Source organism: Catharus ustulatus, chromosome 10 (genome assembly GCF_009819885.2).
Source record: "Catharus ustulatus isolate bCatUst1 chromosome 10, bCatUst1.pri.v2, whole genome shotgun sequence".
NCBI classification, from domain to species: domain Eukaryota; kingdom Metazoa; phylum Chordata; class Aves; order Passeriformes; family Turdidae; genus Catharus; species Catharus ustulatus.
Window position 1 is genome coordinate 1,649,530 of NC_046230.1, and position 15,224 is coordinate 1,664,753.

The 15,224-nt window shown below is 45.9% G+C and overlaps 1 protein-coding gene across 1 annotated transcript in view; it reads left to right on the forward strand.

The window, feature by feature from the left end:
* The first annotated feature begins 1,935 nt into the window (after nt 1–1,935).
* Nucleotides 1,936–15,224, forward strand: part of LOC117000876 (glypican-5-like) — a 335,608-nt gene continuing 322,319 nt past the window's right edge. Inside the window, exon 1 of the mRNA XM_033068932.1 lies at nt 1,936–2,101. Coding sequence (XP_032924823.1) covers nt 1,936–2,101 — 166 coding nt within the window. The remainder of the gene's footprint in view (nt 2,102–15,224) is intronic.

Here is a 15,224-nt window from a genome sequence, read left to right on the forward strand (position 1 = left end):
TTAGAAAAGAACTAGGCATTTGAATTTGCCACCCACTGGAAACAATAGCAAAAACTCCACTGAATTAAATGCCTCAAGCCTTGCACAGGACTGATTTGATGCTATTCATAGAATAACGTATATGCCAAATAATGCTGTTATTTGTCAAGTAAATTATTTGGGAGATCCATCATCCTGCCATTTCTTTTCTGGCAGAACTCCCACTGAAGTCAATGGGGGTATTGTCTGAACAAAGTATTTTAGGATTGGGCCTGAGGTTAAACAAAATGCAACTGGGGGCAACTTGTTAATCTTCCTCGGGTTCATAAACCCACATATTGTACAATGGTTTGGCAGCTGCAGTACTGTGCCTTATGATGCTAATTTGTTCTGTCACTGATGCTGATTATTCCCTCATCTCTCTTTAATCTACCTGTTGCCACCTCGATTTGTTAATATGTGTGTGTGTAACTTCAGCCTTGCTGACTGTACAATCTGCCTCAGTGTCCATGGCTCTGGACTTCTTGGGGGTCAGCCCTTTGGCTTGCTCCATCGTGTCCTGGCTCTTATGTGACCTTGGAAAACTGCAGGATGAGCCAGGGACTGCAGCTCTGAACTGCGTGAGCAGAGGGCTTTCAGGGTGACTTGTTCTCTACTTTTGAATGAAGACACCTGATTATATGGTCTGTTCTTCCAGTTTGTTTTTTCTTTTAGTTTACAAGTTAAAACATCAGATTGTTTGGAGTTTTTATTCTCCAAAAGGAAAAAAAAAAAAAAAAAAAAAGAAGGTGGAAATTAATCTGTTGTTGTCTTGATAGGAACAAAGTTAATAGAAGTAAATTGCTTAAAGGATTTGCATTTTAGCTATTAAAATGCAACTCGGGCAACTTCAGCACTTGAGCTCAGCCTCTCGTTACTACCTATGGGAATGTGTAATGGTTAAATTAGCTGCAGGTGGGCTCCCCCGCTGCTCCAGAAGCACATTAGAAGCATCTTGAGGGTTGCAAGCAACCTTCAAGAAATCAGCCATAAGGGCCTCAAACAATAGTCATTCTTGTACCTGGTAACGTGCTCCATATGCCTGAGAGGTGCTGTGCCAATGGGAGTCTTTGTGGGAGACTGCTTGGGTCTGGCTTCTCTGGAAATTCAGTGTTTTTGTGAAATGGAAAATATTCATAGGTGTCGAGCATAGTTCTGTGCTCAAACGTGTGGTAAAGCAGTTGACACTGAAGCTTGCTGAGGGCAGTGCAAAGATCTCAGACCACCTCTCTGAAGGTGTGTGATCCCCAGGAGAGGGCTGTGCCCCCCAAACCACGTAGGATGGAACTGCTGCTGGCTTTGGTTCAAATGGACAACTTATATCTGCATTTGGTGTATAAGGATATGTTTCCTGGGATAAAGTTTCTATTCTCTTCAGGGACTCTTGGCTGGAGTTAACACTTGTCTCACCAAAACCCTTCCGTGTCATCTGCTAGGGATTTCAGGAGCGAAGCAGACCGTGAAGGAGTGTGCAACCTGCAGTGCTTTAAGTGCTTTTTATCTCCTGCTCTGCTCTCTGTACGTGTCCTCACCAACCCAGCGGCACGAGCGCGCATCTCCCCTCTCCGGGCGCTGCCGGTGCCCGCGCTGCCCCGGCCGGCTCCGCAGGGACCGCAGCGATGCTCGGCGCAAACTTGAGCGCGGGCATCCCGCGGGGCCGGGCGGCAGCAGCGCGGCTGCCCCCGACAGGGCTCCGGGCCCCGCGGCCCCCGCCCGCCCGGGGCTCCCCGCCCGGGCCGGCCCTGCCCCCGCCGCGCTCGCGGGGCGGCGGCGCCCCTCGGGCCCCGCTGCGAGGGGCGGGGAGGGGCGGCGGCGGCCGCTCCCGCCGAGGAGGAGCGCGGGCGGCGGGCGGGGGCAGCGCTGCCGCCGCCGGGACCGGCTGAGGGCCCGCGCCCGCGGCCGTGGCCGGGGTGCGAGATGGCCGCCGGCGGGAGCCGCGCCGTCCTGGGGCTGTGGCTGCTGGCGGCGGGGCTGTGCGGCGCGGTGGCGGCGGGCAGGTCCCCCAGCTGCCACGAAGTGCGGACGGCGTTCCAGCTGCGGCAGATCGGGCCCCTCAAGCTGGTCCCCGACGTGCCCACGGCCGGTCAGTACCGAGCCACCCGCGGGTGGCCGCGCCGCGACGGGGAGGGTGGCGGGGCTGGGGCTGCGGGCCGGGCTCGCCTCAGCCGGGCTCGCCTCAGCCGCGGTCCCGCCGTGCCCCCGCTGCCCGCCCGGCTCCCTCCGGCCAGCGTGGCTCCCTTCGGGCTCGGGAAGGTCAGCGAGGCTCCGGGCACGCCGCTGGCTGACAGAACTCAGCCTTTCCCGGGAAAGGAGAGCGGCGCGGCTCCTGCGCTGTTCGCTGTGCAGGTGTCGCTTGTCGGGGTTTGCATCCCCGCGGCTGGGATCGCTGCGATCCTTCGCTGGCACCTGGGGCAGAGTGTTCCTCACGGGAAGGGTCCCGCTGGCACAAGGAGTCGGGAGCCGCATAGTTTGGCAGGATCGTTCTGCTGGCCAGATGTGGGGTGCTCAGACGGGTGGTGAATTCATTGAAAGTTCATCTTGCAGATGAATTCGGGAGCGCTGTCAGAAGGAAAGGCAGAGGTGACACCTTGGAGGGATCCAGCCAACAGAACTTGGCTTTTGCGTAGTTAAGCAGTAAGTCTGCAGCACTTGTGAAAGTTGATGAGCAGAGTGTTGTTTCGTTTTGCCTTTTCAGAGTTCGGAAACAATGCCTGACAGCACTGAAAGGGGAAAGTAGCACATATAATAGGAATAGACTTTTTTATTGCATATTCTACAACTAACCTGGTAAGGGGATGAAGCGCTCCATAATTAAACTCATGAATTTATCATGTATCTACATAATGAAGTCACATTCCTCACTTTTACGTGTTTTCCAATCTAAACAATTCAGTGAATCTGTTTAAAGAAAATGTTTACAGGCATTGGAATTAAAAAGAGACACTCTCGTAACACATAACACAATTTCTAGTTACCTCATGCCACTGTAATTGCCTGTAGGTGTGGGGTGGTACAAGTTTCAATTTGGGCTGTGTTGGTTGGTTTTTTTTTGGTTTTTTTTTGAGAGCAGTTTAATTCAAAGCCTGTGAGTTTGATGGAAAGACTTCTCTTAGATGAGTTTTGGATATGTTTTTTGGCATGGGTTTCTGTCTTGGGGATTAAATTTGATAGGCCACTGGGCTCATCTCTTGTGGCCGTAATCGATTGCAGAGTGCTGGTGATCTTCACTTTGCATGAGGTAGTTGAGATGACACAGGGGTGTAGAGTTACCTGTGGAGGAGGAATCATTTGTCATTTTCTGGCAAGAAGAGATTTGCAGGAATGGAATTTTGAAGCTCGGTGTTACTGTTCTGTGCTGATAGAGGCATCAGATGATGGTTGTTTTGGAGAGCTAAAGATGAGGCAGAACAAGGCTTTTTCATCCATTTTAATGGATGCTTAACCCTCTCTCCTGAGCTCTTCCTGGAAGAAGCTCCTCCAACTTTAAATGTATGGATGTACATTATCTATAAAACTCTAGTGCTGTAGGGGAAACTTTCAAAAAGTTGTCAGCTTTCAGAAGGAAGGTGTAGGTCCTGTGAGGCTGAAGAGAATCACAGAATCATGGAATGGTTTGGGTTGGGAGGACCTCGAAGCTCATTGAGTTCCAACCCTCCTGCTGTGGACAGGTTTCATTGTCTTCTGTCCTATCCAGCTTCCCTGTTGGATAACAAGCTGTCAGAAAAGAAATGGCAAGAGAGAAGGTGAGAGAGGGTAATATGCTCTTAAATTTTAGCTCATAAAGGTTTCCTTTGAAGAGGGTTGGAGCAGAGCTGAGGAAAAGTGGTGCATATTGATCTTCCCTGTTCGTTCAGTGTCACTGTGCTCCACCAAAGCTTGTGTGCTTTAATGATCCCTTGCTGGGCAGTAATGCCTCCTGTCTTGTGCCCTCTTTTAATTAAATACTGAAGTGTTTCCCAGCATTTCCATGGGCAGCTGTTACCAGTGAATATATCTTAATATACACACATTTCTCCTGACACTGAGGCTCATTTTATTGTGTATTTTAATGCCACACAAATGTTGAAGCACATCCCCTGGAGATATTAGATGTCATATAAAGTGGAAGACTGGTGGGCAGCTGGGGGTGGCACTGGGGAGCAGCGTGCTTGGCTGAACTGAGCCCTGAGTGAAGTGCCAGGAGACTCCTACTCACTTCTGCTCCTGTGGGCCAGACCTGCCCTGCCCTGGGGTGCTCCTCAGTCACCTGCATCTTGGTTTTGGCTTCTTTTCTCTAAGAAATGAAACTTTTGCAGTCCTGTTGTCTGTGCACTAGTTATTTTTAATCACCACAGTGTTGAAAGCCCTTGGCTGATTTCAAGCCAGTATTTGTAGGCTAATACAACAAATCTGGAAGAGATTATTAGGTTCTTAGACCCTTCAGGAAAACCAGCAGCTCAGTCAAGGAGAGAGACCCAACCCACTGCCTGGGGAGGGATGGACAGACAGACAGGTGTAAATTTTCTGTCTCCTGTTGTGGGTGGTGCCCATTTCACCTGTAATCAAATGAAATACTTGGGAAAATTAGCCTACACCCTCCTATGGCATTAGCTGTGGTTGCAGTGCTGAAGCTGTCCGCTGGTGGGTCTGGGATACAGCAGTGGATCATGGATATGACCCCTCATAGGGGCTGGGAGCTGCTTCCCTGTGCTCACCTGCTCTGGAGCCAGAATGGCTGAGTGGGTGGGAGAGAGCTGGCAGCGTGGCCTAAAATCAGGTGGGAAGTTTGGGCAGGATCTGCCAGCCTCCTGGATAAAATGTAGTGGCAAGGAAAAGAGGAAGACTCCTAAGGAAAAAAAAAAAAAAAGGCTTTTGCTTTTAAGGTGTGATGTGAGTCTGGCAGCAGCTTGCCTAAAAATCATCACCTGAATGAGCTCTTAGAGATGAGCAGGAGTTTTATTGTAAATTTCTCTTCCACAGCTTCCCCCAAAAGACACGAGATATTTTTCTACTCTGAATTCTAGTGCATTGATGAGTGCATGGCTGAGGACATGTTTGGATATGGGATGGGTAAGACATCCAAACTGCAGGCGTTTTTAAACAGCACATCTCCTTGGTCTGTCTGGAAGACTCCCTTCTCCTCTGGTGGAATCTGCACTTCTCTCTGGTACCCTGCTTTTTTGGAACAAATGGAATGTTTCAAGGGTAATTTGCTGCCAATAGCAGAGATTGGTCAGGTAAAGGTACTCCTGCCTTGGCTGTGATCCAGAGGACGGGTTTTTTGTGCCTTCCCCAGACTGAGACATGATGTAATATGTCCCTGATGGTGTACTTTGATTATCACAGACTGAGCTGGGATGTTTTGGTAGGAGCTCCTGGGTTGACGTTTTGATGAGAGAGGATTCTAAGCTGTCTCCAAGGGTGAAGGGCTATGTTAATCCTGCCAGGGGACTAAGCTTTTGGTTCCAGGGAGTCTGGATAGCTCCAACCTGACGCGTGCTGCCCCTTCTGGAATGGCTCCCAGCCGGGGGCTGCGTTGGCCGTGCCCTGCGAGCCCTGGGTTGTGTTACAGCCTCCACCGTGTCCTGGCACGGGCTCTGGGAGGAGTTCTGGACACTCCCAGGATTTTCTGGGACGTGGAGCATGGTGGTGCCTGCCTGTCACTGCTTTCCAGCTTCTCAGGAGGAGAACTGAATGAACCCAACTGAAGGCTGTGACGTGCCTGACCACATTCAGGCAGTGGATTGTAGCAGAACCAGAATAAAAGTCCTCTTGTGATGCCTTCGGTAATCATGTAACCACGAGAATGTCCTACTCATTCACATATGCTCAGTTCTCCCTCTGGCTTGTTGACTAGTGTCTGAACATGCAAAAACCCCAGTCTGTAAACATATGGTAAGGAGAGAGAGAAGAATTGGGCTGATTTTCGGGAAGCATGGAAAATATATCATTTGTGAAAGAGTTTTAGGAGCTCTTTACCTTACAAATAATCAGCTTGTGGAATACTACCAAAGGGATGATTATCTTGTTGTACTACTGGTATACAAAGAGCACAGAAGATGCCCAGGCTGTGCTCAGGAACTTGCCTCCAAAGGGTAGTTTTTCTTCTGCTAAAAGCTGTTTTATTCTCCTGTCATCCTGCGCCTTAAATCAGCAGGAGTGTTCACTACTGTGTATATATTGAATATCCCGTTGTAGGGCTGGACTTGCATTTAATTTATACATTAAAACTGTCTTTCTGAATAATGACTGACAAGTCCTAGATTCCCAGCAGAAGCCCCTTGCTGCATGTGGTGCATGAATTACACTGGATCTCATCCCACCTCAATCTGTGGCACAGCTCCCACGTGTGTTGAGAAAGGAGCATGAGCAGATCCCTATTTTGTATATGTCCAAGAATATCTGTTAATTTGCCCATTTTTTTAATGAAGTGGGTCATTCAGCACTTTATTTTCCTGTGTTTCTTTCACTGCTGCTCAGCTTTTCTGTCTCCCTAATGAGAGCACCTTTCCCTCGGTAAAGGTGTGGTGCAGGAAGGCATTTTGCTCAGAGTAACATCTGTGTCTGCTGTGTGTCAGAGACAGGGACTTGCTGTAATGGCTCTGGGAAGATTTTGCCCCATCAGCATGAGAAACTGAAATCCTCTGGTGTGAGCTGCAGTTTGGGTTTTCTGTCCCCTACACGTGTGGGACTGCCTTGGGTAAGGTGGATGAAGAGGAAACATTGCTGGATGAGCCCAGTTCTGTTTATGCACAGGAACTATATAGAATGGTTAAGATTGCTAAAAAAGCACCAAAAATAGTCCTGTTTCCATGAGGTTCCTGTTTCTTTTTGAAACAAACCTGATTGTTACTGAAGTTTGAAATGTCCTTGGCATTACCTTGCAGCTTGGTACAGTAGAAGGTGTTTTTCCTGTTACACTTTGTATTTGCTTATTTATGAGCACAGAGGCTTCTTGGTGATTTATATCACAAAGGGGGTGAGATACCTTTAGGAGGGGGTGGGCTGCTCCAATGTGAGATGGATTCTGTTCCCATCTTTGTTCCTCTCTGAGTAGCCCAGAACAGTTGTGCCTCAGTTTCCCTGTCTATATATCATGGCATATTACTGTGATCAGCTTTACTGCTGAAAACCCACAATGCAAGGGTAGTAGATTGCAGGCAAAAAAAATATCCTGAGCTATACCTTTGCTTCTTCAGGTGACTTTCACTGAATCCTTTCCTCAGGTGAGGGAAAAGCCTGGAAGTTACGCTGGTTTCTGAACTGAAGGCTGTCCTTCCTTCATTCTCTCATCCAGCCTCTGAGCAGTCAGGGGCTGTGCTCTGTGCTTGCTGAAATAGCTGTTCTGAGTAGAAGGAAAGCTTTGCTTTTGCAGCCTGCAGCTCCTCTGGAGTAAGAATCCTTCCTTCATTAATCTCTTCAGGATTTTATAGCACTCTTCAGCTCAGATTGTCACCAGAAGTGTTAACCTGAGGCTGGTGATGACTCTGGATACAGGCAAGGTCTCACCAGCACTAACATCTTTTTTCCCCTTCTTTTCCTATGTTTTAAAATTCTGTTTGACACAGGACCAGCTGCCCCCTCTGTAATGCCCTCTTGGGAGTAATCTATAGGCAGAAAAAATGTGTTTAAACTTACTTAATGCCTCATAAAGATGGAATTGCCGTTCCACTGCCAGATGGAAACCTGTAGTTTTCATATCCATGAGCCCCAAAAAACATTGTCCTTGATGACTTGCATGAGCATTTGGTCCAGGTGAGAAGAAAAATGACTTAGTTACTCAGGTCAGCCTTTCCTGTAAATGTCTTGGGAAGGTATCCAAGAGTCAGCAGAGAACCTACTCTCCCCCAGCACACAATCTTCTTGTCAGACTGAGTCAAGCATTGCTACAGTTCACATGGTCTGTTCATTCTCTGAGAAATCCCTGCTGAAAAGAGTATGTAACGATTTTTATTTTTAATGGTCAACTCAGGATCTGGTGACTCTGGAGTTGAACTGGATCTCTGGATGGAAAACAAGCTTAGTAAGAGATGACTCATCCTAAAATACTGGTGACTCCCAAGAACTGCCTCTGGAATACCTTATGTGCCATTGAAATTTTGCTACCAGATTGTTATCAGAAAATAATAGAAAAATGATGTTCCCACACCCCCAGGCCAGTGTGGCAGGTCTGAGCAGACAGTTCTTAACTAAAGGGCAGTACTAATGAAAGGGCATGAATGTGATAAGTGGAAACAAAGTTGGCATGATAATCGCTATATAAATCAATAAAATAAAATAAATAGATTAAAATAACTAAGAGCTTTTATAAGGATTAATCACGAAAAATGTCATAGCCTGAGGATCTGTAAAAAGCAAGTATATGTGTAAAATGCACCCTGGGTGGTGAAATGTTTTTTTTTTTTTTAAACGGTATAAAACTAGAGCTGGAGTTCCAAATGCTGTAGTCTTTGAAATTGAATCTTTGTCCTATGAAAACATAAAATGACACAATAAAGAGGCATATGTTTAATAATAGTTCAAATGCATACTCATCACATACCAGTTTAGAGTGCAGCTTTTGCTTCTAGGGGAAAATACAAATTTTGATGGATCAGAGTCAATTCCCAGATAGCAGACAGGCCTGTGACAAAATTTATGTGGAGTGTATCAATCTGTTGATTAGGTATCAATATTTAAGATATTTAAGATCCTCATATCCGTGAAAGGTATTTGCTTTTTTCACATACAAGGAAATTCTGAGCAGCACCAATGGATGAAATACAGCATCTAACCAATATTTAATGATTTATCTTAAGGGTAGAATAAGACAGGGAGGCAAGCCTGTTTAAATCTTCTGCCAAACAGTTAGCATTTAGTGTTTTAAGACAGTATATTATTTGATGGCAAAGCACAAAATATTTCTGTACAGTATCTTCTGTTTAGATGCACAAAAATATCCAGAGCCTCAAGCTAGGAGCCGGGTGCACAGGATTCTGTAGCACAGACTGAAGAGAACAAGGTTTTTTCCCCATTGGTGTCCTGAGCCAGGGTGATCTGGAGATCCAGGCGTGCTGGGGACCGAGCCTGGTCTGGACAGGGAACTGCCTGTGTGGAATAGCCATAGCAGGACTATGCCAGCCTGCCCTGACACTTTTTTATTGCTGCATTTTGTCCCTTACAACAGCTAAATATTTTAATGGTAATGCTGATGATGACACAATGAGCCCTTTGAGTCTGAGCTGCTGTTGCAACACTGTTCTGTCAGAGCACCCTATAGGAGAACCTAAAGACCGTGTTTGTCTCCCTCTTTCAGGATGGCTTTGGTAATTCCATGCTGAGCCCCTCAGTCTGGTGGTGTCTGGTGGCAGCTGGAGCTGAGTGGGGTGGCACCCAGAGGATCCCTGTGGGTCAGCAGTGGTCACTCGTGTCCAAGGTGCTGCCCAAAGGCTGACCCTGGCAGTTTGATAGATGAGTTTTATGGATTGTGTGCCTGTCCTGGACCCTGCTGGGGCTCTGTGCTGTTGTACCACACCAAGGAGCTCAGCAGTATTACACAAATGATTTATGATAGAGCAATCACAACCTTGCCTTTTCTTATGGATGCACACTATGCATAGACTTCCAGGAAAAGAAATCTATCTATTTTAGTCTTTTCAGTACATCGGTTTTAAAGGAGGGTTATTAATTACCTTCGTAGTGTATTCATACATACGTGATTAATGAGTGAAGTTGTAACTTGTGAAATTTCACAGCACAAACTGGAAGAATTCAGAAGGAAATTAAGACAGTGGAGGAATTTTGAGTATCACAGATGATACCCTTACATTTATTTTGTGGACTCAGAAGTCTCAGGAGAGTATCATTGTTACATATCCCTAGGTTCTGTTTTGCATTTTGATAGCTAAAATGCAGGAATAAAGAGCAAGTGTAGCCAGGCAATTGCATAGGAACATCAGACCTGTAGAGGACAAAATTATTCCCCTAGCAGTTGTCTTTCCACTCTCTTCTTTTGAAATGTAGTTCTCAGCCTACTTTATATGATTCTGTGCTGTATTCTGACTTTCTCTGCTCTTACTGAGTGTCTATTAATACTGATGGCCAGCATATCTATATGTACTGAAATAACATATATATGGATTATTTTGGTCTTCTGATGACTGTGCTTGCTTCTTGGGGTCACAGTCTTTGGTCTGCAGAGTTCTTCCATCACATGGTGGATGTGGCAGGGTTCTGGAGCCCATCCTCCTGCAGGGAGCTCTTGTGACAAAGAGCCCCCACTCAGAGCACTGCCACCTCCTTTAAAAACAAACGAGAGACAAATTTCAGAGAGCTGAAGTTGCAAACCTGACAGTATCAGATAGGTCATGCTAGCTTTGTTTGGCAGCTAGTTAAATTGGATAGTTGGGCACATCCCTAGATGTTAATGGTTAAATGTATTCATTGTTCCAACAAGGCCCCTATTCATAAGGGGACTATTCTGTGCTCGTTATGCATGCATAATTCCCATTAATGCTCCTGGGGGTTAAGGGCGTATAGTGAGGGGGGAAAACGAAGCCGATGTTGACACTTCCATGTTTGCACTAAGAGGTTTTGTAACACAGGAGAAACTGATTGTGTTTCCACAGGTCCTTTGACTTTAAGGAAAACTTTAAATCTTTGCTCTAAAGAGGGAGTGAGAATAGAGGAAAAAGTGCCAATTGCATGAGCACCTACTTGCTTGGAAGCCATACTTCATCAATGATCAGAAATACTACACCAGTGCCCTTATTGCAGAAGCTTTTGAAAGTAACAAAGTGCTTGGAAATTCAGGGTTCTTATTTGGGTATCAAAACAATGACTCTGAATCTTTAACTTCTGGCAAAAAAAAAACCTTTTGACTCAACATTAATCAGGGTGATGAGATTTTCTGATTTATTATACAATATGGGTGTTTCCATAGAAAACCTTCAGATTAAGATTCCTCACTCTTAGGTGCACATCAAAGTCGTGTAAAAGCCATAAAGAAGCTCAGCACTGCCTAAGAAAGCCTTTCAAGTTCCAGCAAGTGCTTGAACTACTGAAGGTTTTGAAGTGCTCTAATCTCTGACATGGGTGACGTGCTAGGCTAGCACTTTTTTGTTTTGTCACAAGTCATCCATGCACATAGTGCAAAGGGACCCTGACAAAGTCATTTTACTTTTGAAAAGGGCTGCTTTTTTTCCCTACCATTATGTCTCCCATTCACATCTACATGTTTGCTTCCACTTTGTTCAGGTCTAAGTAGCAGGGCATTTGCATAGTCTTCCCTTTGTTCTCGGTAAATATGGAGTAAAATGAGCAAGATCCGTGCTGTGAAATTAAAGCTCTACTCTTGAGAGATCTTAAGGGCTAAATCCTCACAAAAGGTACAGCAACATCGTGCCAAAGGAGCTGGTGTCCAGGAACAGCTTGCTCTGGGTGTTTGTGCTAGGAAATGTGAATAAAGGGAGACTAATCTGTTGAAAACTGGATGTAATTAGAAAAATACACTGCTGAGAGCTGCTGAAAGATTAGAATAACAGAAAATAGTACTGAAAGAGACCTGAAGTGATCATCTGGTCCATTCCCTCTACTTGTGGCCAGAATAAACTGTTTAAATCAGAGAGAGATCACAGCCTTTTTCATCTGTTTGTTCCAGTGCTTAATTACCCCACTGCATAGGCTTTTTCCTAATGCAAAAGCTAACTCTTCCTTGCTAAAATCCAGCATTATTCTTAGGACCTTCCTCTTTGCAGTGACACTCATGTGAAACTGGTCTGGTTTGTTCTGCTCTGGGATAATGCTCTGTGCTTTTGCACTGGTCCCAGAGCAATAAACTTGTTGGTGTAAATGAATCTAAACTAAATTTGGATCCCATGCACCTGGAATGAATGAAGTGAATTCCAGATGTGGTGACTCATTAAGGATTATAACTTGGTGTTTGAGTCCTAAGAATAGGCTTCTTCCTCCTTTTTAACTTGGAGAATTGTGAAGAAGGAGCAAACATAGAGTGTGGAGATACCAAATCCCATGATCAGGAAGGCAGAATAACAAATTCACAGATTTTCCATTAGTGGTGGATGGGAGCATGCAGAAAAAGCAGTTTTCAAGTGGTCAAACTTTGAGCAGCAGTCGAGTTGCAAGGCTGCCAGTGGGAAACTGCATGTTGTAGTAAGGCAGTGTGGAGATAGCTGAAGACATGTGGAGCATTTTCTCCTAACTTAAATATAATATTCACCCTAGATTGTGCTGGTGGTAGGTAGTTCACTGTATTGCAGGTGTGTAGGTGAGGTGGCAGTTAGGCTACTGAAACCAGAAGACATTGATCAAAATTTTATGTCTTGCAAATAGATGTGGGATTTCCAGAGCAAGTCTGATTATCTTTAATTTTTCAGGTTGAGGGGAGCTCTTGTCCTTAACCTTCTGTTTGTCAGTGTTTCACTGTTTTGGGGTGTTAATTCTTGAGCAATGTTTTATTGTTACTCATGCAGGGAAATGATTCTTCATGGCTGAAAAAGGCTCAATGATGAGGGTTAAGTTAGGATCCCCAGGTGGATTTGGTCATGCTCCAGATCCCTGTTGTGCATATGCTGCAGTGTAGCCATCCCTGGCGTGATGCTGTGCCCAAATTCAGATCATTCTCTGCTGCTCCAGGTCAGAGCTTGTGTCTTGCCTCCCCACAGCATGTCTGTCTGTCTGCAGAGTGCTGCATGGCTGGGCTTTACATGGCTTGTCCTGGAGCCTCTCAGAGGGTGAAATCATGGAACGGTTTGGCTTGGAAGGGACCCTAAAGATCATACCATTCCAACTCAGGGACACTTTGCCCTATGCGAGGTTGCTCCAAGCCCTGTCCAGCCTGGCTTTGAACACTTCCAAGGATGGAACATCCATAACTTCTCTGGGTAGCCTGTGCCAGGGCCTCACCACTCTCACAGCAGAGAATTTCTTCCTAATAGGTAATCGAAACCCACTCTGAGTTTGAATCTACTCCCCCTTTTCCTGTCACTCCATACTCCTGGCAATAATTCCTCTCCAATTTTTTGGTAGGCTCCTCTCAGGTACTGTAAGACTGTAATTAGATCATCCTGAACCCTTCCCTTCTGCAGGCTGAACAATTCCAATTCACTCAGGCTCTCATTGTAGGAGAGGTGTTCCATTTCTCTAATCAAACCTCAAACCGTCATGTCCTGTATTCCTGCTCCATTGTCCTTCCATAAGGAAACACAAAAAAGTGGGAGCTGGAAGGCTGGAGTGATGTTTTTAGGAGCAGGGGCTTGCTAAGTAATACTTGGGGATCAGCACCCAGGGGTTTACATGGTTGCCCCATGATGGTGGTGAAAATATTCCCTCCCTGAAACTCACAGCAAGATCCAGCTTTGAGCAGTGCAGTTCCTTCTCTTTTTACATGGGTGGTTAGAAGGAGTGGTGTAATGAGTGTGAAGGCAAGAGAACAAAGCATCTGTAGAGAAACCACTGGCTTCCCAAAACAGAGTAGGGTTTTTTAAAAAAGGAATTGAAAGCACAGCTCTCAGAGAAAGGCTTTCAAACTTCTGCTCAGAGAAGACTTGGCTTTAATCTCCTAATCTTAGTTTTGAAGTTTGGGAAAAAAATATATCTGTTACCATTTGGAGCAGCCCAAAGTTGTATTTGGCTAAAGCATTGCATTTTCAGTTTCAAACTGCAATAATCAAATTTACTCTTTCTAATCTGGTTTTCCTTAGATATGTCAGGAAATCTAAACATTTGCATTCCCCAAAAAACAGCTGTGGTTTGGCTGTACCTGCTTGGGATCTAAAACTTACTGGGAGCTTCCCCCTTGCTGCTAACAGACCTGCTGTGCCTTCTCTGATAGAAATAAACCCCAACTGGGATGAAAAGTGTCAGTGTCATTTGTTGGCAGGGCTGTTGGCTTAGATTTGCAAAGTTTGTTCTAAGTCACTATCACAGGTGCCAAAACATGAGCTGAGCAGCAAGGGCTGCCTGGGGCCAGCTTGTGTCAGCTTGGCTGCTGCCATCCCCTGCCCAGCCCTGGCTCTTCCAAAGGCAGATTGAGCAGAGCCAGCACTGCCTGCCCCTGTGTCCAGCTGGCTCCAGGCAGCTCTGTGACATGGGGGCTGTGCTGGCCACCCCCAGAGCTCCAGGAATGCTGGTAGTTCTGAGTGGAGCTGCACAAGCAAGAAGGGAAGGATAATCAGTTCAGTGTGCTCTGGAGGTGCCTGGTTGGAGCGCTGTCAGGGAAGAAACATGATTTCTTAATTTATATAACAGGTGCACAGGGTCCAAATCAAAAGCAGGTCTTAGGAGAACACTGAACATGCACATAGCAGAGGGCACGCTCCACTGGGAATTGCTTACTAGTCTAAACAAACTAATGGAAGAGATCTTCCTCTTTGCCATGTCTGAAACAAAGTGTGGAGCCTAAGGGACTGGCATTTTAGTATTGCCAAATGTAGGAGCCCAGCAGAGATTTCCACACTGGGTTTTGAAAGTTGTCTGTGGTCTCAGCTTAAAGGCTTTTAGAACTTCTGCCTCCCCCCAGCCTTTGGGAAGCAGCATCTGTTTCAGAATCCATTTTCCTGGCTCAAGCAGTCCCAGAAAGGTACAGGTATTCCTGCTGAACATACTGCTGGGGTCCTGGAGAGGCTGCTGCAATGTGTCCTGTGCAGTGAGCTTGGCTGCTTTCCAGTCAGGGGTATGGCTGGTACCCAGAAATCAGGGAATGGCCACTTCAGGTGAGATTTCATTGTGGACTGTCTGTAATTCTCCAATTCTTCATTCCTTATCTGCTCCTGGTACAATCAGAACATCCTCCATGGTGTAAGTAGACAGAACAAAGCAAAGCCAAAACAAATGAGGAAGGGCAGAAGGCCAGTCCCATCCTAAGCACTGCCATGTACTTAAAGGGAAATACTGTTGTGGCCCTTCATTTCATGGAGGTTAGATGAGCTTTGCTAGTGGGTCCTTGGTGCTTTTTAGACCAACAAATGCTGACACCAGCTCCATGATGTGTTTGGGTTTTAGCTGCTTGACCTCCCATTGCTTTTCATTGAATGCATGCAGCTAAAAATCACAACCACTTGTCTGAAATCAAATGCAAGTTACTCTAAGGTAATTAAGACATTTCTAAATCATTATTCTTTGTAGGTTCATTTTTCTCTTAATTTTGATTTTTCTTATTAAGGGCAGGTTTTCTCAGGTTTCCTGGCTGTGATCCCTGTTCCAGGATCTACTCAAGAGTTTGACCCACA